The 21,035-nt window shown below is 42.3% G+C and overlaps 2 protein-coding genes across 11 annotated transcripts; one reads left to right on the top strand and one right to left on the bottom strand.

Moving 5' to 3' along the window:
- Positions 1-3,564: 3,564 nt before the first annotated feature.
- On the top strand, positions 3,565-7,012 carry tuba1c (tubulin, alpha 1c). The gene is made up of 4 exons (XM_066671007.1): positions 3,565-3,705; positions 5,279-5,501; positions 5,588-5,736; positions 5,833-7,012. The coding sequence occupies exons 1-4, from the start codon at positions 3,703-3,705 to the stop codon at positions 6,811-6,813; spliced, it is 1,356 nt and encodes a 451-aa protein (XP_066527104.1). The 5' UTR covers positions 3,565-3,702; the 3' UTR covers positions 6,814-7,012.
- Positions 7,013-8,436: 1,424 nt separating this feature from the next.
- Positions 8,437-19,340, bottom strand: pmelb (premelanosome protein b). Of its 10 annotated transcripts, none has more exons than XM_066672476.1 (12): positions 19,246-19,340; positions 16,632-16,745; positions 16,088-16,234; positions 14,179-14,319; positions 13,760-13,921; positions 13,260-13,625; positions 11,845-12,078; positions 11,469-11,612; positions 10,425-10,524; positions 10,070-10,275; positions 9,109-9,199; positions 8,438-8,981 (listed from the first exon to the last, which is right to left on the bottom strand). In XM_066672476.1, the coding sequence occupies exons 1-12, from the start codon at positions 19,298-19,300 to the stop codon at positions 8,828-8,830; spliced, it is 1,914 nt and encodes a 637-aa protein (XP_066528573.1). In that variant the 5' UTR covers positions 19,301-19,340; the 3' UTR covers positions 8,438-8,827. The 10 variants fall into 10 exon arrangements, with proteins under 10 accessions (XP_066528576.1, XP_066528573.1, XP_066528574.1 ...); XM_066672477.1 differs by lacking the exon at positions 19,246-19,340 and adding an exon at positions 17,156-17,252 and having other exon boundaries at positions 8,451-8,981; XM_066672479.1 differs by lacking the exon at positions 11,845-12,078 and having other exon boundaries at positions 8,437-8,981.
- Between the last annotated feature and the right edge of the window lie 1,695 nt (positions 19,341-21,035).

The raw sequence follows: 21,035 nt of genomic DNA, 5'->3' as shown, positions 1-21,035 counted from the left end.
TTAGACATTTTTAAATCTAAAATACACCTTGTTTTTTTGTTAAATCATTGTAGTTTACAATTAAAAATCTAATGCACTTATAAAATATCATGGTGTCCTCGTTTTTTTCATATGCTTCATTCCAAATGCAATTTTTCCCACTGTATAATAAAAAGTTAGTTATATTAAACCCTCGGTTAATGAAAATAACTGCCTTAAATGATGTAGTGCCCCAGTGTCGCAGTGTTTTACTGTCCATATTTAAGAAACACTGCCTTAAAAAAGCCCCTCCTTTCCAGAATCTTGTATACAACTGAAGAAGACCCTCTCCACAGTTATAAAGTTAAGCCCATGTATCATTCTCTATGGGCTACAGTGTGACATTAAGTGCACACAGGAGATGGCAGAAGACCAAACGAGTTCAATAGTTTATGTTTGCAATAGTTACGCTTCAGCCTCTCGCGCTGCCATCCTATTCTCATCTCCACAGCTGTTTGAATTCCTCCTGCCATCCCAGTTGCTGGGCCCTTCCCGTGGAATGCTTGGCTGGAGTCCTGCATCTTGAATTTATCACATTCTTATTGGGTATCTCCAACAGCTGTCATACAACTGCCATTCTTATCACTTATTTTCATTAATATTTATATGATAGGGACTCACATGTGGATGTGAATGTTTATAATGAAAATGGCAGCTATATATTTAAGAATAAAAATGCATTGTTCTAGAAAAAGAGATACAGATCCTTAACCTAATGTGGAGGTTCTAAAAGCAGTGGGTGAACGTTTATTTTATTTTTAATCATTAGCTTGAATTATATTTATTAATCATAAGTTTAAAAAAGGAAATCACTAACAGCTTTAAAGTCTAGAAAACTGCTTAGTTAGCTTAACTGTTCATAAAGCAGCAACACACACACAAAGCGTGTGGGATGATGAAATCCGGATGTGGATGTGCCAGAATGCCACGGATTTTTGTGTGAGGAGGAAACAAGTCGGAACCAAAAGCTTCTCATTGTATGCTAAAAACATCCTCACCCTACAATTAAATGTGTGGAGTCATGTGTGCTCACTTCAGCAGACTCCAAACCACCTCTGCCTTCTCTTCACAGAAACCCTGCAGACGGTGTGAGATGTAGTTCAGGAAAGACTGGTTTGTATTCAGTGAACTGTCCCTCAACTCATCGCAGGGTTCAGACATGAGAACATGCAATTGAAGTGAACCACACACTGACGAAGCAAAACCATGGCCTAGCTGGTCACGTGACCAGAAAATGACATCATCTCAGGCAAATCTAGGACGAAGGGAGGAGTAATGGCGGGGAGGATTGTGGGGGAGGGCTCTGGTTTCTGGAACATGAGAGAAGCTCTGCCTGATAGCATCTCCTACAGTGGAGGCATTGAGTCGTTTTTACATTTTAAATCACAGGCCTTACAGTAGCCTTCAGTTTTGCTACACAACAACAGTCCTCACCTCTGCACTGCTGCAATCACTTAACCCACAGGTTCCCAGTGTATAACATAACAGAAATATAATCAAATGTGCAAATCCACTGTCTATAAGACAATGGCTCATAAGAAAAAATCTTTTTTTTTTACAGTTTTGGTGAACTAAAGTCATATTGCTGCAATGCAATAAAATATGCAAATGTACAAATTGTCACCAAAACTATAGTTTTTTAAATGCATGGCAACTCATTTTAGCTGTGAGTTGTTTTTTAAAATCATATATCATTCAGCTGAAGCAAGTGAAAATGTTATATCTGAAGAAATTAAATTCCATAAATAGAAACTAATATCATTCATTATCTGTAAGCGCTTATCCAGTTCAGGGTCGCGATGGGTCCAGAGCCTACCTGGAATCATTGGGCGCAAGACGGGAACACACCCTGGAGGGGGCGCCTTCACAGGGCAACACAGACACACACACACACTCATACCTACGGACATTTTTGAGTCGCCAATCCACTTACCAAAGTGTGTTTTTAGACTGTGGGAGGAAACCGGAGCATCTGGAGGAAACCCACGCAGACACAGGGAGAACACACCACAGTCCTCACAGACAGTCACCCGGAGGAAACCCACGCAGACACAGGGAGAACACACCACACTCCTCACAGACAGTCACCCAGAGGAAACCCACGCAGACACAGGGAGAACACACCACACTCCTCACAGACAGTCACCCAGAGGAAACCCACGCGGACACAGGGAGAACACACCACACTCCTCACAGACAGTCACCCGGAGCGGGAATTGAACCCACAACCTCCAGGCCCCTGGAGCGGTGTGACTGCGACACCACCTGCTGCCCCAACTAATATCATATTATTGACAAATGAACTGAACATTTTAAGTCATACATGTAAAAATACAATAGATCATACATAAATAAACCTACATTTTAACATATAAACTATTCACTAATTAAAGAAATGATTTCAATAGGAATACAAATAAAACACTCATATACTTTTTTACACCCCAGTCCATCCACTCCAAAGAATAACTCGGCTGCAAAAATTAGCTATTTTTTTATTATTTATTTCAATAAAATGTTATTATGTTATATTAAACCCACAGAAATGTCTTGAAGAGGAAAGTACAATGCAGGAGGATTGTAACATATGGATCCTTAAAAATACTAGTAAAAGTGCTCCCACCAATGAAATAAATAAGGCAGAATCATACTTTCTCCAGTGTAAAAACTGCAAATATAAAACATTAAAGGGATTGATTGTTTCTATAGAACACCCTTGTCTTTTTTTAGAGGAAGAAGTGGTCTTTTGCATGAGAATTTAAATGTATGATAAGATCCTATCTTTTTCCTTGTTTCTACCCTCATTGTCCATTGTATCGACTCCAATGTGGGTGCACTTTGTAGTTCTACATTTACACACAATAGTCCCTCTGTTGCTCTGCATACATTGTTAGCCACCTTTCACAGTTCTGCAATGGTCAAGACCCTTAGTGGACCACCACAGAGGAGGTGTGATTGGGTGGTGGATCATTCTCAGCGCTGCAGTGACACATGGTGGTGTATTATATTGTGTATTGTGTTGTTTTGAGTGCATCAGACACAGCAGGTGCTGCTGAAGTTTTTAAAGCCCTCAGTAAAAATATAGACTGAGAAAAGACCACCAACCAAAAATATACAGACAATAGCGTCCTGTGGGTGGCATCCCGTGTCCACTGATGGAGGAGGACGACAAACATAAACTGTGCAGGTTTTCAAGGATTTCTCCAAGATTTTGGGGTGTGTCTGTGTGATTTTTGCCCACTCATTCAGAGGAGCATTTGTGAGGTCAAACGTTGATAATAGATGAGAGGGCCTGGCCGGTGATGTTCAGTGGACAGTGGTTGGACAGTGTTAAAACACACCACCACCTGTATAGTCACTGTAGCTTATTAAAAGGACAAATAATATAGAAACAAAGATTTGACAAAGTCGTTTTAATGTTTTGGCTGATCGAGGTAAACGTTTTACTGTGATTTTCCAGAGGACCAGCTCCGGGTTGACGCTGCTTCGCCCGCACGTCCTGATTGGCTGGCGCGGGCTGTAACATGACGTCACAATGCCGTAAGCCCCGCCCCTCGCCGTCCTGTTAAGACGGCGTTGCCTCTCGCCGGTGAACAGACCCTTATCAACATTAGAGATACTGTCTCTCTCATTCTCTCCTGACTCCTCTCAGTCCGCTCCAACTCTCTCAACCTCCAAGGAAACATGGTGAGTAATTTCGGCTGTCAGTGACTGAGCTGAGTGTGTGTCCCCTGTCACCCATCCGTCTCGTTTCATCTCGTCCTCGGTGTGGTCGCTTCAAACGGTCTTAACGGCTTTTCCCTTTGAGCTCATGGCGCGCATTTTTCACCAAGATGGAGCCTGAGGCTGAGATTGACACAATGAAGTCATACAGTATGTGGCTTCTGCGCCCCGTACACATCCTTTAAAACATGTTTTTGCAGTGAAACATCTGATAACGGTTCACAGTTTCAGGCTCTGTTTACTGTGTTTACTTTCTATCATCAACCTCTTCAGGTAGACCTTTTTTTTTCTGTTCAAAATGGAGCTCAGTTCATCTATTACCTCCATGTTGCTTGATACAGAGCACTCGTTATTCCACCTGTCTCTTTGTTGCAATTCACTGGAAGCTAAAGGTAACCTCATAACCTCACAACATTCATCTTGTTCACCTTCACCATCCATTTCCTCACAGCACTTTTGTACAAAATACCTGCGTTCTGTAGTTTCCCGTTGTGTAGAAGGTATATTTCAAATGTAAAATGGCTTCTAGTGATTTCTAGAATTTTTTTGTTAACGACTTGCACATAAAAATACATCGTTTGCCTAAACAAAATAGAGCTAATACCTGGTTTAATACCTAGAATAAATGGATCTTTTTGTCACAGCAGTTGGTGAGCGATCAAAGATGCTACAACACGGGCATGAAGGAATTCTTCATCCTTGAATTGTACTACCATCCTCCCCTCCTCCGTTCACTGTAAATGTAGACTGGGTGTGGACTCCTGCAGCTGTCTATCGGCCCTAATATTTGCCTCACCAGTTCCTATTCTTGATACATATAACAACTGCTCATGTCCTCAAGGGATATTTAAATTTTAATTTTTATTTTGAGTTTCGCTTGTGTGGTGACCCTCAGCTGTGTAAGGAAGCTGTTAAATGTAGATTTCTTGGAGTAGTCTTTGTTCCGTGGTTTCTTCCTTATTCCACCTGGGTGCACATTCATTTGTTTGAGTTTGTTATTTTAAAAAGGCAAAGACACCTCGTAAGGAAGTGTTTATTTTTATTATTTATGGATTCCAGTTTTCAAATACGCTTTGAATACAATTGGAGCAAGCGTTAAAATGTATATTAGAGGTTTTGTTCCCATATAACAGCGAGAAGCATTTAAAAAAGAGGAAGGATGGTTTATCGCTGCTGACTTCTCCAATGCAGTTGGTCATCTTGCCAGTCTGAGCTGGATTGTGCAGTTTGGGTGGGGCTTTGTCATGGCACAGTTTCTGCAGCCTTGCAGTGAATAGGGAGCATTCTGCTGACTTCAAACTGTGCTACTCAGCCGGGCGTTAGTCCAGAGTACCTTACATCATGGATTATCAATACAATATTGATGTGTTGTACATTTATGTGCAACTTAATGGCGTTCTTTCTTTTCCTCACGTCTTATTCCTTTATGATCCAGACTAAGAGCGTTCTTGTGATAAATCAAAACAGCATTCTATGTTCTTGTACAGATTATGCTGAATAGCTTAGTTAAAATAATGATTTCCTTTTGTCTCCGCAGCGTGAGTGCATCTCCATCCACGTGGGTCAGGCCGGAGTCCAGATTGGAAATGCCTGCTGGGAGCTCTACTGTCTCGAACACGGCATTCAGCCTGACGGCCAGATGCCCAGTGACAAGACCATCGGAGGAGGAGACGATTCCTTCAACACTTTCTTCAGTGAGACTGGAGCTGGAAAGCACGTCCCCAGGGCTGTGTTTGTGGATCTGGAGCCCACTGTTATAGGTAGGGTTTAGAAATTCATTTTGTATTTTTAATATAATGAATTTTGCTAACTCTGGTCAACTAATTAACGGCGTCTCTCTTCCTAGATGAGGTCCGCACTGGAACATACCGCCAGCTGTTCCACCCTGAGCAGCTCATCACAGGAAAAGAGGATGCTGCCAACAATTACGCTCGTGGTCACTACACCATTGGCAAGGAAATTATTGATCTGGTGTTGGACAGGATTCGTAAACTGGTGGGTGTCTGATCATCGAATGGTAGCTCAGAGAATGCTAGAGGAAGTTGTTGTGTTTTTTCTTGTACTAACCAACTACAAAATCTTTGATTGTAGGCTGACCAGTGCACAGGCCTCCAGGGTTTCCTGGTCTTCCACAGCTTTGGTGGTGGTACCGGCTCTGGGTTCACCTCCTTGCTGATGGAACGCCTGTCTGTCGACTATGGCAAGAAGTCCAAGCTTGAGTTCTCCATCTACCCAGCTCCCCAGGTGTCCACTGCAGTGGTGGAGCCCTACAACTCCATCCTGACCACCCACACCACCCTGGAGCACTCTGACTGTGCCTTCATGGTGGACAATGAGGCCATCTATGATATCTGCCGTAGGAACCTCGATATCGAGCGTCCTACCTACACTAACCTCAACAGGCTCATCAGTCAGATTGTGTCCTCCATCACTGCCTCCCTCCGGTTCGATGGCGCTCTCAATGTTGATCTGACTGAGTTCCAGACCAACTTGGTGCCCTACCCTCGTATCCATTTCCCACTGGCTACGTATGCCCCAGTGATCTCTGCAGAGAAGGCTTACCATGAGCAGCTCTCTGTGGCTGAAATCACCAACGCTTGCTTCGAGCCAGCCAATCAGATGGTGAAATGTGACCCACGTCACGGCAAGTACATGGCTTGCTGCCTGCTGTACCGTGGTGATGTGGTGCCCAAAGATGTGAACGCTGCCATCGCCACCATCAAAACCAAGCGCACCATCCAGTTCGTGGACTGGTGCCCCACTGGTTTCAAGGTGGGCATCAACTACCAGCCCCCGACTGTGGTTCCAGGTGGAGACCTGGCCAAGGTGCAGAGGGCCGTGTGCATGCTGAGCAACACCACCGCTATTGCTGAGGCCTGGGCTCGTCTGGATCACAAGTTTGATCTGATGTACGCCAAGCGCGCTTTCGTGCACTGGTACGTGGGTGAGGGTATGGAGGAGGGAGAGTTCTCCGAGGCCAGAGAGGACATGGCTGCTCTGGAGAAGGATTATGAGGAGGTTGGAGTTGACTCCATTGAGGGGGAGGGAGAGGAAGAGGGAGAGGAGTACTAGAGCATTCTCTGTAAGGGATAAAATGATAGGAACCGAAAAGGTAGATCAATATTTACACACGATATTCCTGACGTATCAAGGGTAAAGACTACTGAAAAATGTGACAAGCAATGTTAAGTTCATTGTGGCCAGTGTAATTGTATGTGGCTTTTGCCAAACGAACTTTGCAAAGTGACTGAATAAAGTGAAGTGATTGACACCTAAGTGAATGTGTTATTTATGTGTTTGTTTATTAATATAAAGATCTTTGAATTTTGGTTCTCTATAGAGGAAAATGTGATATCCACACAGCCAGGTTGGGGTTAATTCGGTGCTTAAATGTTTATGCAGTGGTTCCCAGTTTGGAGGCTTTAATTGTTAAAAATTGCCCTAAGGTTAGAATGTTGCCACTGAAAATTGCCACAAGATTAAAACCACTGAAGTAAATGACATGGATTACTTCATTAGTGGCAAGCGGTGGGATATATTTAGCAACAAAGTCAGTGGTTGAATTCAGGGACCTTGAATAAAGGTAAGAGTAGTGGGCTTGGGACTGGAGGGTCATCAGTTTGAACCCCTCATACGGTAAGACAATTGGGATGGGTGATGTCCCTAACCCCAACTGCTCCCTGGGTGCTAGGATGGCTGCCAGCCACTCTTTGTGTGCATGTTTTTTCACTCCCATAGGTGGACTCCGCTGTAATGACAAAAACAAGAAAACTATTTGTCTTGAAGCAATACAAGTGGCCAAGTGTAAGGAGCTTGTTGAATTTGAAAAGGTCCAAACTGGACCTTGATGGTCATAATGAATAGATCAAAGCATCTCTAAAATGGCAGATTTTGTGGTCTATTCCCAGATTCTAAGCATTAGTAGGAGGCTGGTGGTCAATGCCCATGGATGTACATAGTACGGAGTATAAATATATGGTCTGAAATGCACAAAATGCTGGAAAATGTAATGGTGATAGAAAAACTGCCACCCTGAGTCCCCATGCTAACTCCTTTGTTCCTTCACACATTAGTGAGCCATATGGGCCCAGCTGCTATTTCACTAGTTGTCCTGGAGTTTTGGAGTAGGGATCCCCCTCTACTGGCCATCTATTTAATTGCAACATGATACACTCAATCTTCAAGCTATGTGGCATTGTCTACTGTACTCATTGTAAAGAACCACAGCAATTAAAGGTGACTTCCACGATTGTGGGGAACTGCAGTTCTCTCTGGTTTGCTTACGTTCAGACGTTCTTGATCTTTTAAGGTGGTGTTTGAGGAGAAAAACTAATGTTGTTTGTAAATGGATGAAGTCACTGTTTGAATTGTCACAGAAACTCATTTGTAACTAGAGTTGTTTAGTTTTGTAGAAGTTTCACAGCTGTTTATTTTCATGCTGTTAGCAGCCTCCTGAATTTAGAGTGGGTTCCTACCTTTATAACATGATCATGATCATGAATAACTGAGCTAAATAAGTCAATATTACACACAATATCCTCATCTCTTTTCAAGATTTTCAACCTTTGGATGGTTCGTTTCTATGCCATGAGCAGAGAGAGAGAGGAAGCCTAGCATGTCTGACAGAGCCACTTTGTTTTTGTTTTTTACTAGTTTGAAGAAACTGATTTCGTAAAAACATTAGACCAGTGTGCAGCACACCACGAGATTGAAGGGCTAGCAAATGGCGAGGAAACAAGTTCTTTTGATTACATTCGTGAACGTCTCCTTTAAGTGTTGTCATTTATTAAACTCAAAAAAACAGCTTCAAACACCAAATAACTGTAGTGTCTCCTATCAACATATAACCGTACAGACATTTCAAATTAAGTATAAAAAAAGAGTAAATACTTCTCAAAATACCCAGCTGGAATGTAGTGAATGCTTTGGGTCAAATGTTTTTTTTTTTAAATACAATTTCAAAACACAAATAGTCTAGCAAATGCCAAATATCAAAGACACCTCTACAGAGCTTGGTTTCTTGGCTGCACACGCTACAAGATTTGAATGACCGTGGAATGATTATGCAGTCGCTGTTGAGTCAGTTTTACACCACCCTGCGTAGAAGGACCGAACGCTTCAGTCCAGGAGTCTGCTGGTTCACAAGGCTCCAGAGGAGAGAAGGCACTGTGCTCCATCCTGCACATCCAGACTGGTCTGCAACAGACACATCAGACAGAGGCTGGTAGCCCTTCAGACGCCTGAAGAAGGAGATGGAAAACCTGACTTTTAAAGATGCTGCAGTTAATTTACCTGCATTTGAACAAAGAGTTAGAAATGATGACGGAGTCAAAGAAAAGGAATGTGTAGTGGAGGTTTCAGACTCACTTGTAAATGAAGGCCACGGCCCCAATTGCTGATGCAACAACCAGGATGCCCAACACCATGGCAACAGTGCTTATACTGGTGAATCTAGAACCTGTCAAACAGGAGAATAATATGATACCACAGTACTAGTCTCATCAAAAACACACACCTAATTCAACTCATCTGTTAATGGCAAGGTTTGGTGAGTATTTTTTAACAGGGGAATCAACAAACTTTGCTCTACAATAGCCCTCCAGGACCGGAGTTGTGCACTCCTGCTCCAGTCCATCAGAGGGCATCAAGCAGTCACTTGTTCACTCAAACACTAACACCTGTGGACAAATTCAGAAAGCCAGTTCAACCACCAATATATGTTAGACTTAGAATCACTTTATTGGCTTCTAATTTTATCTGTGTTTGCACACAGAGGAGGTTTTTCTCCACATTTAACCCAATCCATGCAATGAAACACATTTACACACGCACTAGTGAACACTAGGGGGCAGTGAGCACACACACATGGAGCAGTGGGCAGCCCTAGCCATGGTGCCCAGGAAGCAGTTGGGGGTTAGGTGCCTTGCTTGAACCGGCAACCTTCCGCTTACAAGCCTACCCTAACCACCAGGCCTCGGCTGCCCTCATATGTTTTGGGACCACAGGAGGAAACCCACACTGACACAGGAATAACCCCATCATCAAAACAGACAAAATAGGTTAAATAGCAGCAGCCATGTAGACATCTAAATGAGCTAATGAGAAATGTGTATTGTTTGTCTAACTACTGTTGTCTAACTATTCCTTTAATGACATGAAAGACATGGCATAGTTATTGACATCTCCGGACATCTGTGGGCTGAAATGTGTGTGTGTGTGTGTGTGTTTGTGTTCACTGTCATGGGTGGGTGAAATGGGGAGCCTGAATGTTTTTGTACCTTACTATACACTGTAGTGATCACTATAAACACTGACGTTAGTATCTCACCTATCATTACGTTCACTCTGGCACTAGTGACAGCCAAACTGACATCATTAGTCATAGACACGTTGATGCAGAACACTCCTGAGTCGTTGAAGAAGTGGCGGAGGATGAGTTGGCACTCTGGGGAAGGAGTCACAGCATTGCAGATAGTTTTGCCTGGTGTGAGACAGTCTGCATCTGACACCACAGTGCACACCTCTGTAGGCAAGCTGTCAGGAAACAATCACAGTGTCACTGAGGGACAGTCTGAACCATTAGAATTGTGCTCTGACACAGGACAGAGGTTCACTATTCTGGAGCTGTGAGAGCCATGTTTGGGAACATCTAGCAGAGAAAGAATAGCTCCATTTGTTTTTACCTTCCCTGGCAGGTGACAGTGAAATCTACGGCATTCTGCTCCAGTTCTGCCATCAGAAATGTACTGCTTGCTTGGACAATCTCCACACTCTCGATACCCTCTGAGGAAATAAAAAAAGATGCAAGGAAAATAGCTAGAACGTTAACTAACAACACACACACTAACAAAGTAACATTTTTGCATTTTTTATTATTAATATAATATCTTTGTTACCACAATCCTCACATACCACACTCCTCACAGACAGTCACCCGGAGGAAACCCACGCAGACACAGAGAGAACACACCACACTCCTCACAGACAGTCACCCAGAGGAAACCCACGCAGACACAGAGAGAACACACCACACTCCTCACAGACAGTCACCCAGAGGAAACCCACGCAGACACAGGGACAACACACCACACTCCTCAAAGACATTCACCCGGAGGAAACCCACACAGACACAGAGAGAACACACCACACTCCTCACAGACAGTCACCCGGAGGAACCCCACGCAGACACAGAGAGAACACAGCACACTCCTCACAGACAGTCACCCAGAGGAAACCCACGCAGACACAGAGAGAACACACCACTCTCCTCACAGACAGTCACCCAGAGGAAACCCACGCAGACACAGCGACAACACATCACACTCCTCATAGACAGTCACCCGGAGGAAACCCACACAGACACAGGGAGAACACACCACACTCCTCACAGACAGTCACCCGGAGGAACCCCACGCAGACACAGAGAGAACACAGCACACTCCTCACAGACAGTCACCCGGAGGAACTCCAGGCAGACACAGAGAGAACACACCACACTCCTCACAGACAGTCACCCGGAGGAACTCCAGGCAGACACAGAGAGAACACACCACACTCCTCACAGACAGTCACCCGGAGGAAACCCACACAGACACAGGGAGAACACACCACACTCCTCACAGACAGTCACACGGAGGAAACCCACGCAGACACAGGGAGAACACACCACACTCCGCACAGACAGTCACCCAGAGCGGGACTCGAACCCACAACCTCCAAAAACTCACCAACAACTTCGATCCCAGTGGAGAAGGAGCCATAGCGGTAAATAACACAGTCCAGCTCCATGTTTGGGGCCTCGCGTTTCTCAATCATAACAGCGGCTTGGACAGTCTCTCTGTCCTTCTGTGCATCTGCATCTATCACTGACCCTGAGGAATGAAACCCACATCAATAAATACCTAGGATCTAGTTGTTTGAAGAGGCATTACATCTACTTCTCACTCATGTGGCAGTTAATTAAATACATCTTTAAAGGCTTTCAAACATTTTTCGTTCCTTACACAGTGATACTGATATTTTACTGCTGTGCAAATCTAATCTTTAAATCTACAGTCGTCGCATGCTGGTGGAGCTGTGTAATGGCGAATAGAAATCCCTTACCCGACACTTCTGTTCCAGTGTCCACTCCAGAGACAGCACTGTGGTTATTGGATAATTCAGGAACAGAATCTTTTTCATTCTGATCTGGAACAGCAGAAGCTGTTTGCTTTTGGTCAGTTGACTTTGGTGGATTGATGGCTCCATTTGTGGGTGCAGGGGGAGTTGTTTTAATACTTGATACCAATGCAGGACTAGACAGTCTCGTGAAATCTCCAGACTCTTTACCTGAACTTTCTATGTAAAACATCAAAGTATTATTCAATGTAGTCTCTTACAACGTCCTCACGGTTGCTCATGTATCTCTTCATTTAAGAAGGTAACACATTGGTGCTGATATTCTTTACACAGATGCTCTACTAGTGATTCTTTTGGATAAATACCTCATTAATTTTCCATAAACTGTTCTGTGCAAATTTACATATTTTGTAGTTCCATACAGTCTTTGTGTACATTTTTAAAAAGCTGTAGAACACTGCTATTTATATAAATGTAAAATCAGCAGTATAAACTCTGGAAAGTTCAGTTGCTAGTGGGATTTAAATTTGCAGCACTGCATTAATTAACAATCTATACAACAATCTATAATCTTTAACATTTTGTAATTGTTTTAATGTGTTTATTTTTAAATGTTGTTTTTAGTATGCTATTTCTGCATTAATTTTGGATCCAATATGAAATATAACCTATTTTTCTGTTGGCCAACAGCAATTATAGTAGTTTATAGCAGTAATGCAGTAGTGAAGTAGTAGTATTAGTAGCACTGATAGTAGTATATTATCCGTTGTAGTGTATTATCTGTAGTTGTAGGAGTAGAGTAGTAGTATCAGGAGTAATTTGGTGTCAGTTGTAGTAGTAGTATTAGGAGTAATGTAATATCAGTTGTAGTAGTATTATGAGTAGTAATAGTAGTAGTAGAGTTGTGATATCAGTACTAGTAGTGGCAGTAGCTGTAGCAGAGGAGTAGTATCAGTAGTAATAGTAGCAGTAGAGTTGTAGTATAAGTACTAGTAGTAGTAAAAGTAGAGTAGTAGTATCAGGAGTAATGTAGTACCAGTTATAGTAGTAGTATCAATAGTAATAGTAGCAGTAGAGTTGTAGTATCAGTACTAGTAGTAGCTGTAGCAGAGGAGTAGAATCAGTAGTAGTGTAGTATAGGCTGTAGTAGTAGTAGTAGTAGAGTAGAAGTATTAGTTGTAGTAGTAGTAGTATCAGTTGTAGTGTAGTATCAGTAGTAATAGTAGTAGTAGAAGTATAGCAGTAGCAGTAACAGAGTAGTAACATCAGTTCTAGTGTAGTATCAGTAGTAATAGTAGTGTATTAGTATTTGTAGCAGTAGTAGTGTCGTTATCAACAACAAGCAGAAGTGTAATAATAGTTTTCAATAACTTTAGACACAAATATGTCTGTTCACTTACCTGCAGAGCTGAGCTGAGCAGGCTGTGAGTGTTCCTCTGAGATAAAGACGCCTCCAGTGGGACTGGCGTCAGTGGGGGTGTTTGGTGGAGTGATGCATGACGGATCTGGAATGGCAGCCTGAACGACAACATGTGGTTTGAAGGAGCCAGTGGCAGTGTATGTGTGGGTGACAGAGAGCTCTCTAGAGATAACAGTGCCACTGCCGTCACCAAAGTCCCAGTTAAAGGTGATGTCTGAATCCCCCAGATACTCGCTGGGGTCATGGAGGGCAACAGTGAAAGCAACAGCTCGGTTCCGGATGAACTTCTGATCTCCTTCATCTTTGTCATTCACTTGTGTAAGAGAAACAGCAAAGGGGATCTGGTCTGTAGAAGCAGAGGGAGAAGCAAATTATTTATTTTGCTTAAAATAAACAATACAAAAAACATAATCATATATAGCTAATATATAGAAACTTACATCCTGTCTGGAGGTCTGTTTGTCATATTGTCTTGCTCACCTGTGATGCAGAACTGAGTGGAGGCGTATCCAATGGGGATGAATTTGTCCCTCTTTCTGTAATGATATATAACCACATCCATGACATATGAGCCGAGAGGAATGCTCTCTGTGCTGATGGTCAGAGAGGAGGAGGGTCCGTCAGAAACCTGCCAGTATTTCCCTACAATGCAAAAAGCAGCTAGGTTACAACTTCATGCTTTTTTAGAACGATGCAAGTCCAATTGATCAATTTTACCCCAGATGTAGATGTAGATGAAGTGGTGCTCTAAAGCTTTGCACTGGAGTTTTAAGGCTAATGTAGGAAATGTATATTCCACCAATCAGCAGAATTCACAGTGATCATACAAACTGTGCTGAGTAGAATGGTCACCTGTATGTGGGGTACTTGATTTTTCATGAATGTGCCAGTGAACTTACCACAGGTCTTCCATACAAACACATAAGGAGGTTTCTTGTCTCCATGCTTGCCAAGTGGAGAACCATCAGGGAAAACTAGATTCCAGTTATCCATGGAATTCTCTTGTGGGTAGACTGCCTCACCAATGAGGTGCTGAGTGCCTGAAGATTATATCAGAATGAGATTAACTGATTTTATTCTACAAATTTAGTGTTATATATTTTATCATTTATATTATTATTTTTGGGGCGGCACAGTGGCGCAGTAGGTCACACAGCTCCAGAGTCCTGTAAGGAGTCTGTGAGGAGTTTAGTGTGTTCTCTCTGTGTCTGTGTGGGTTTCCTCCGGGTGGCATAAGACACTTGTGCAGGCTACGGCATAGGCATAGTACTGAACCCGGAGTAGTAATGACAAAGGCTCTATTCTCCCTATTACAGGTCAGTGAAGCATCACAATGATTTTGAAGCTGTAATTTTAAGGTAAAAATATTACATAGTGTTCCTTTAAGCTCTTTGTTTTGTCTACATAGTTGCAGAGCATAGTTTTGGTTTTTTAGGCTACAGTTTAGATTTTCTGACTTTTGATAGTTGTTTTTGTCTTTTGGGCTTGTTTATCTCTCTGTACTGATTTTTGGGTTTCGGAATATTTTTTCTGGTTTTGACCTCGTTCATGTATTGTGTTTAGTATATTTCCAACTGACTCTCACCCTCACTGAGTGATTTGACACATCTACAGATCCGTAAACCGTGTATACGAATAAGATACTGATGACTCAAATACAGCCAAATACTAAACGGTACAAAAAATTTTGTTAATTTATAACGGCTCTAAGAACTGAAAGTTATTATTTACAGTCGCACATTTGCACAACAGTTGACAAAAAAAACTCTGACTTTGGTTTTGTTGGTTTTAGGCAGAGAAACAGTTTCACTTGTTTTAGCGGCGATTGTGTTCGTTCGTCTCCTAGCAACGGTCTCAGTGCGTCACGTGTAGAGCTGTGAAGAGCAGGGAGACTTCTTCAGACACGTTACGGTTTTATTCACACATAAACCAAAAGGAACTGCAGATTTTCATAAAGTATTCGAGTTAAAAGTAAGATATTTGACTTTGCAGTGTAGTGTAGTTAAAGTATAAAATCGCCCAATCTGGAAATACTTCAGTAAAATACCGATACACATAAAAGTACTTAGTACATAGGGTGACCAGACGTCCTCTTTTACCCGGACATGTCCTCTATTTTTTACTTAAAAACCGTCCGGTCGGAATTTCACAAACGTCCGGGATTTTGTTTTTCTAGAGCTTACATAGAACTTCGAGAAGTTTCGTTCACAAACTAGTCCCGCCCTCCCCTACTCCGATTGGTTCGCTTGAGTGAGAAGGGGGCGTGGTGAAGTAGTATAAAATCTTCTGATTGGACGGTCTGACCGTAGAGCTACCGTTATTGGTCGATAACCTTCTCTGTAAACATTTAATTGGTCAGTCTGCACGTCAGTAGTCCTTGTTTACGTCAGGCAAAGCTCATGTACCCACCCTCATCTCGAGCAGCTATGCCGAAACGTAAATGTAAGTTCTCGGATGAATTAAAAAAGAAATTCCCATGTTTTGTGTAGCAAATAAAGGCGTAAAGGACCTAAAAGCACACATAGGTTTATCTAAGCATACAAAGGCAGCGAGGGGTGGGACGTGTCCTCTTTTTCACCATCTCAGAATTGGTCACCCTATTAGTACAGTTAAAAATTACCTTTACTTCGTTACTGTCCACCACTGCTAATAAGCAACAAATTATATAGGACGTTATATATAAAGTTGAGTGTGTTGAGAATATGAGTTGTCATTTTTGCAAATTTCAAAAACATCAGCATAGAGAACTTTGAATTGTAGAATGATATCTATTAAAGACTAGGCACATGCCATTACAAATAAACATACCATTGACAATGCAGTTTTTGGCCCAAACAACCTGCCCATCAGTCAACACCTTCTGGTTGGGTGGGAAAAGTATGTCTATACCGAAGGTGACTCTAGCTCCAGTCAGTGTCGGAGCGTCATTACGGACATCAAACTTAGTCTCACCACCTGTGGACATAAATACAAGTCATTTTGCAGGGATTAGATACTAGTGTAACAAAGGCATAATCTGTGTCATTATCCAAAGGTCTTTTACAAATTGATACTAAAATTGAATGTTATCCGATTCCTAAAATTCTTTACTGATTGGTTTCTTCCCAACTTGGGTCCAGTTGCACATGTTAGCCCCAGCCGGACACAGCTTGAGAAGTGAGGATTAATAAAAGCTTCCTCAAAGACACTGCCCCCTTTTAATCTGGAGGTAATGCTGCATCAATGGTGCCCAACACACTTGGAGGAGAGCAATAACTGCAAACAGTTAGCAAACACACGTTAGCTAGCATTGCATTGAGTGACCGAGACACAGGTGGATACACAGGAATGACTTGGTGGGCAAAAAAGATACCTGTCCAGCTGTGTTTGTAACGTGGGTCGCCTTCTTTCCAAACTGGGTACATCTTTGTGTTCCATGACTGGTATCGAATGAATCTGGGTTTGGACTCGGTTTTCTGGACACGTCCTGATAAAAACACGAATAAATAAAACCTGTAAAAACCACACACTTTGCACAGAATGCCATTACATTAAATTGAAAACCATTTAAACCAAAACTACCGCTACAAAAAATTACACAGAAGCCCTGAGAACTAGACCAAATATAATATCACAATTTTAGTGTGTAGTGTCTGCTCTTTAGCCTTATTACACCGTCCGTTTTTCCAGGAGACTAATTAAATTTAATCTGGCTGCATTAATTTCTCCCAGTAACGGTATCTAGGCTTTTCTTTCAAACCCAGAGTGCTGAGCAAATCTGTGGCTCTTTTAAATCAAAAGGGGTATTGATTTTCTCTCAAAGATGGAAGCATTTTATAAGGAAGTGACACGTTTGCTGAACTGTGACATACTGTTTCTTGAATGTAACCATTTTACCTAAATTTGGTGAATAGGCTTTAAGAAGCAGGAAAGCGCGACCTGGGGGGCCACCTGGCACACTCCTTCTGGAGCTAATCTAAAGTAGCAGCTAAAACCTAAAGTCTTCTTCGATCCTCTGCATGTGACAGAAAGCATGTGACCATGCTGTGGCCTGCACTGTAGGAGCGCAAAGCTGCAGACTTAGAAAAAGTCCTTAAAACCCTGATTACAACTGTAGTATTATAGGGACGTGGCAGCAGTCCAGGACAAATTGTAAGACTTTGGGACAAATCTCTGGGAGCATTAATATTTGTTCAACTCTAACTTTTTTTTCTAGTCTAACATGACTTTAACTGGAGACTTATTTGCCCTACAACTGAAAATATGTAATTAGTTTAATGCAAATTAACAATGTAAGATTTTCATCTGATTATTCAGTTCATTAAGCAGCCTGAGGTTAAACCAATATTCTCTATTAAAAGGATAACAGTTCACAGTTACGTGTAAAAACGGGATGTCTCCCCAGTTTTTGTGATGTCTTACTTTATTTTAATTTTTATTCCTGCCACACATTATCTCACAAATATGTTAAAGAACAAGACAAAGGGAGGACATAGGGTGTATAACACTGAGTTTATATGTTCACTTATATTTGAATAGAAATATTTATGAGCAAATGTGATCGAGGCCCAGTGCTCCTTCAGTGAGACGCCTGTCAGCAGAGACTCAGGAGGCTTCCTTTACCTCTAAGACATGGCCATGAGGTGTCAGTAGAGCAGCAGCTCGTGCACAGCCTGTCTGCAGTGTGAACTTCTACTGTCTTAGGCCTCTGCACTACCACAGCTCTATTCCAGTTCAAATAAGCACTAAGCTCACACTGACCTGCCCTTATTTCCTTTCAGTTTTCAAAACCATAAAACAGAATAAACACCCTCTGTATCCAATGTCCAACAGGTCTGCTACAGGTCTACTACAGGTCTACTGCAGGTCTACTACAGGTCTACTGCAGGTCTACTACAGGTCTACTGCAGGTCTACTACAGGTCTGCTACAGGTCTACTGCAGGTCTACTACAGGTCTGCTACAGGTCTACTGCAGGTCTACTACAGGTCTGCTACAGGTCTACTACAGGTCTACTGCAGGTCTACTACAGGTCTGCTACAGGTCTACTGCAGGTCTACTACAGGTCTGCTACAGGTCTACTGCAGGTCTACTACAGGTCTGCTACAGGTCTACTACAGGTCTACTGCAGGTCTACTACAGGTCTACTGCAGGTCTGCTACAGGTCTACTGCAGGTCTACTGCAGGTCTACTACAGGTCTACTGCAGGTCTACTGCAGGTCTACTACAGGTCTGCTACAGGTCTACTACAGGTCTACTGCAGGTCTACTACAGGTCTGCTACAGGTCTACTCCAGGTCTACTGCAGGTCTACTACAGGTCTACTCCAGGTCTACTGCAGGTCTACTACAGGTCTGCTACAGGTCTACTCCAGGTCTACTGCAGGTCTACTACAGGTCTACTGCAGGTCTACTACAGGTCTACTGCAGGTCTTCCAAAAGTGGGAAATCAATACGTTTTTATATACCGTACTCAAATAATACATTTAAATTAAAATCTAGCATATTTTATTTATTTATAAAAATAAGTTTCAAAAATATTATTGTTATATTCAATAGTTATTGAAAAATATTCTAAGCAGAATTCTAAAACAGGCAGAAATTGCATTTTAATTCTAGTTATGTGTAATCAGGGTTCGATATACTATACGGTAGCATTCAAATGTGGAATAAAATGGCATTATAATAATTTGTAAATCAGTGTTAGTTTAAATATGGAACTTTTACTTTTTATTTTATAGTACATTAGATCTCCCCTAGTAATATAACTCATTACAACTGAATTATACATTTAAAGTTATTTTCAATCATACAGATTACTTTCTAACATGGTAAGAGACGAAATGGCATTGCTCTGGTTTTACTTTTTTTGTTTTTGTTTTGTTTTATTTACAGTTATTTCTCTCTTTGCCACACAACACATAATAATGTATATACAATAAGAGTGAATATCATGTAGATTAAATGTGAACATGAATATTAACACTTACTTGCCAGGGTAACTGAAAAGAAGACCAGTATAAATGCTCTTAAAACCAACTTCATTTTGCTGCTTCACTCTCCAGAAAGCTACTGAAGTATCCACATCTGCCCGAAAGGTTCAGTGTATTTCTCTGTTTATATATGAATTCACTCCACCTCTGACATCACATACTGAAAAGTAGAGGCCCCTCCCAAACTGCACCTGCTTTTACACACACACACACACACACACACACCACTACAAATGACACACAATTCTGTTTCAGAGGACATTGCATAAGCTTTCATTCATTTAGTGAAAACTTACCCAAACATTGATCATAACTACTATTTCATATAACCCTAATCTTAACTGTGACCTTATCCCTAAACGTAGAACCTGCATTCCCCATTTACATTGTGGGGACCAGCTTGTGAGCTCCACAATCAAGAAGAGTGCAAGAATATAAGTGTAATAAGAGACATTGTTCCTGACAAATATAACTTTGTAATAGAATATTATCATTTAGTTCGTCTAATAAATCATCAGAATGCCTAGTCTTGGTTTTCTGTGCAAAAACTTTGCTGCAGGAAGTCACACTAAGATTAAAGAAGACTAAAGACCAATGAGCTTGTTGAATACATGTGATATCAGTGCATTAGTGTGTGTGTAAAGCCTTTGTTAGAAGTGGGCCAGTAGCCATAAGAAGCTTAAACAGTTATGTCTATATTTCTATTTTGCAGACACATGTGTAGAGTTAATTTCTTCAAAGTTTCTTTCTTGGGTTTATATCTTGTTTGACTATAACTCAGTTTATTATGATATTTATAATATAATCAGATGGTGTGGCACTAGAGGTAGTGTCCCTGCCTTGACATCATTGTCTTTGAGGAGTTTGGTGTGTTCTCCCTGTGTCTGCGTGGGTTTCCTCCGGGTGACTGTCTGTGAGGAGTGTGGTGTGTTCTCCCTGTGTCTGCGTGGGTTTCCTCCGGGTGACTGTCTGTGAGGAGTGTGGTGTGTTCTCCCTGTGTCTGCGTGGGTTTCCTCCGGGTGACTGTCTGTGAGGAGTGTGGTGTGTTCTCCCTGTGTCTGCGTGGGATTCCTCCGTGTGACTGTCTGTGAGGAGTGTGGTGTGTTCTCCCTGTGTCTGCGTGGGATTCCTCCGTGTGACTGTCTGTGAGGAGTGTGGTGTGTTCTCCCTGTGTCTGCGTGGGATTCCTCCGTGTGACTGTCTGTGAGGAGTGTGGTGTGTTCTCCCTGTGTCTGCGAGGGAATTCCTCCGTGTGACTGTCTGTGAGGAGTGTGGTGTGTTCTCCCTGTGTCTGCGTGGGATTCCTCCGTGTGACTGTCTGTGAGGAGTGTGGTGTGTTCTCCCTGTGTCTGCGTGGGATTCCTCCGTGTGACTCCCTGTGTCTGCGTGGGATTCCTCCGTGTGACTGTCTGTGAGGAGTGTGGTGTGTTCTCCCTGTGTCTGTGTGGGTTTTCTCCGGGTGACTGTCTGTAAGGAGAGTGTGGTGTGTTCTCCCTGTGTCTGCGTGGGTTTCCTCCGGGTGACTGTCTGTGAGGAGTGTGGTGTGTTCTCTCTGTGTCTGCGTGGGTTTCCTCCCACAGTCCAAAAACACACGTTGGTAGGTGGATTGGTGATTCAAAAGTGTCCGTAGGTGTGTGTGTGAGTGAATGTGTGAGTGTGTGTCCCCCTGTGAAGGCCTTGCGCCCAATGATTCCAGGAAGGCTCTGAACCCACCGTGACCCTGAACTGGACAAGTGATTACAGATGAATGAATGTCTTATGATTTTATTTATTGTAAATACCTCTTT

The sequence above is a fragment of the Hoplias malabaricus genome, chromosome 5 (genome assembly GCF_029633855.1).
Source record: "Hoplias malabaricus isolate fHopMal1 chromosome 5, fHopMal1.hap1, whole genome shotgun sequence".
Classification (NCBI taxonomy): Eukaryota; Metazoa; Chordata; class Actinopteri; order Characiformes; family Erythrinidae; genus Hoplias; species Hoplias malabaricus.
The sequence above is the reverse complement of the archived record's forward strand: the minus strand, read 5'-3'. Positions and strand labels throughout refer to the sequence as shown.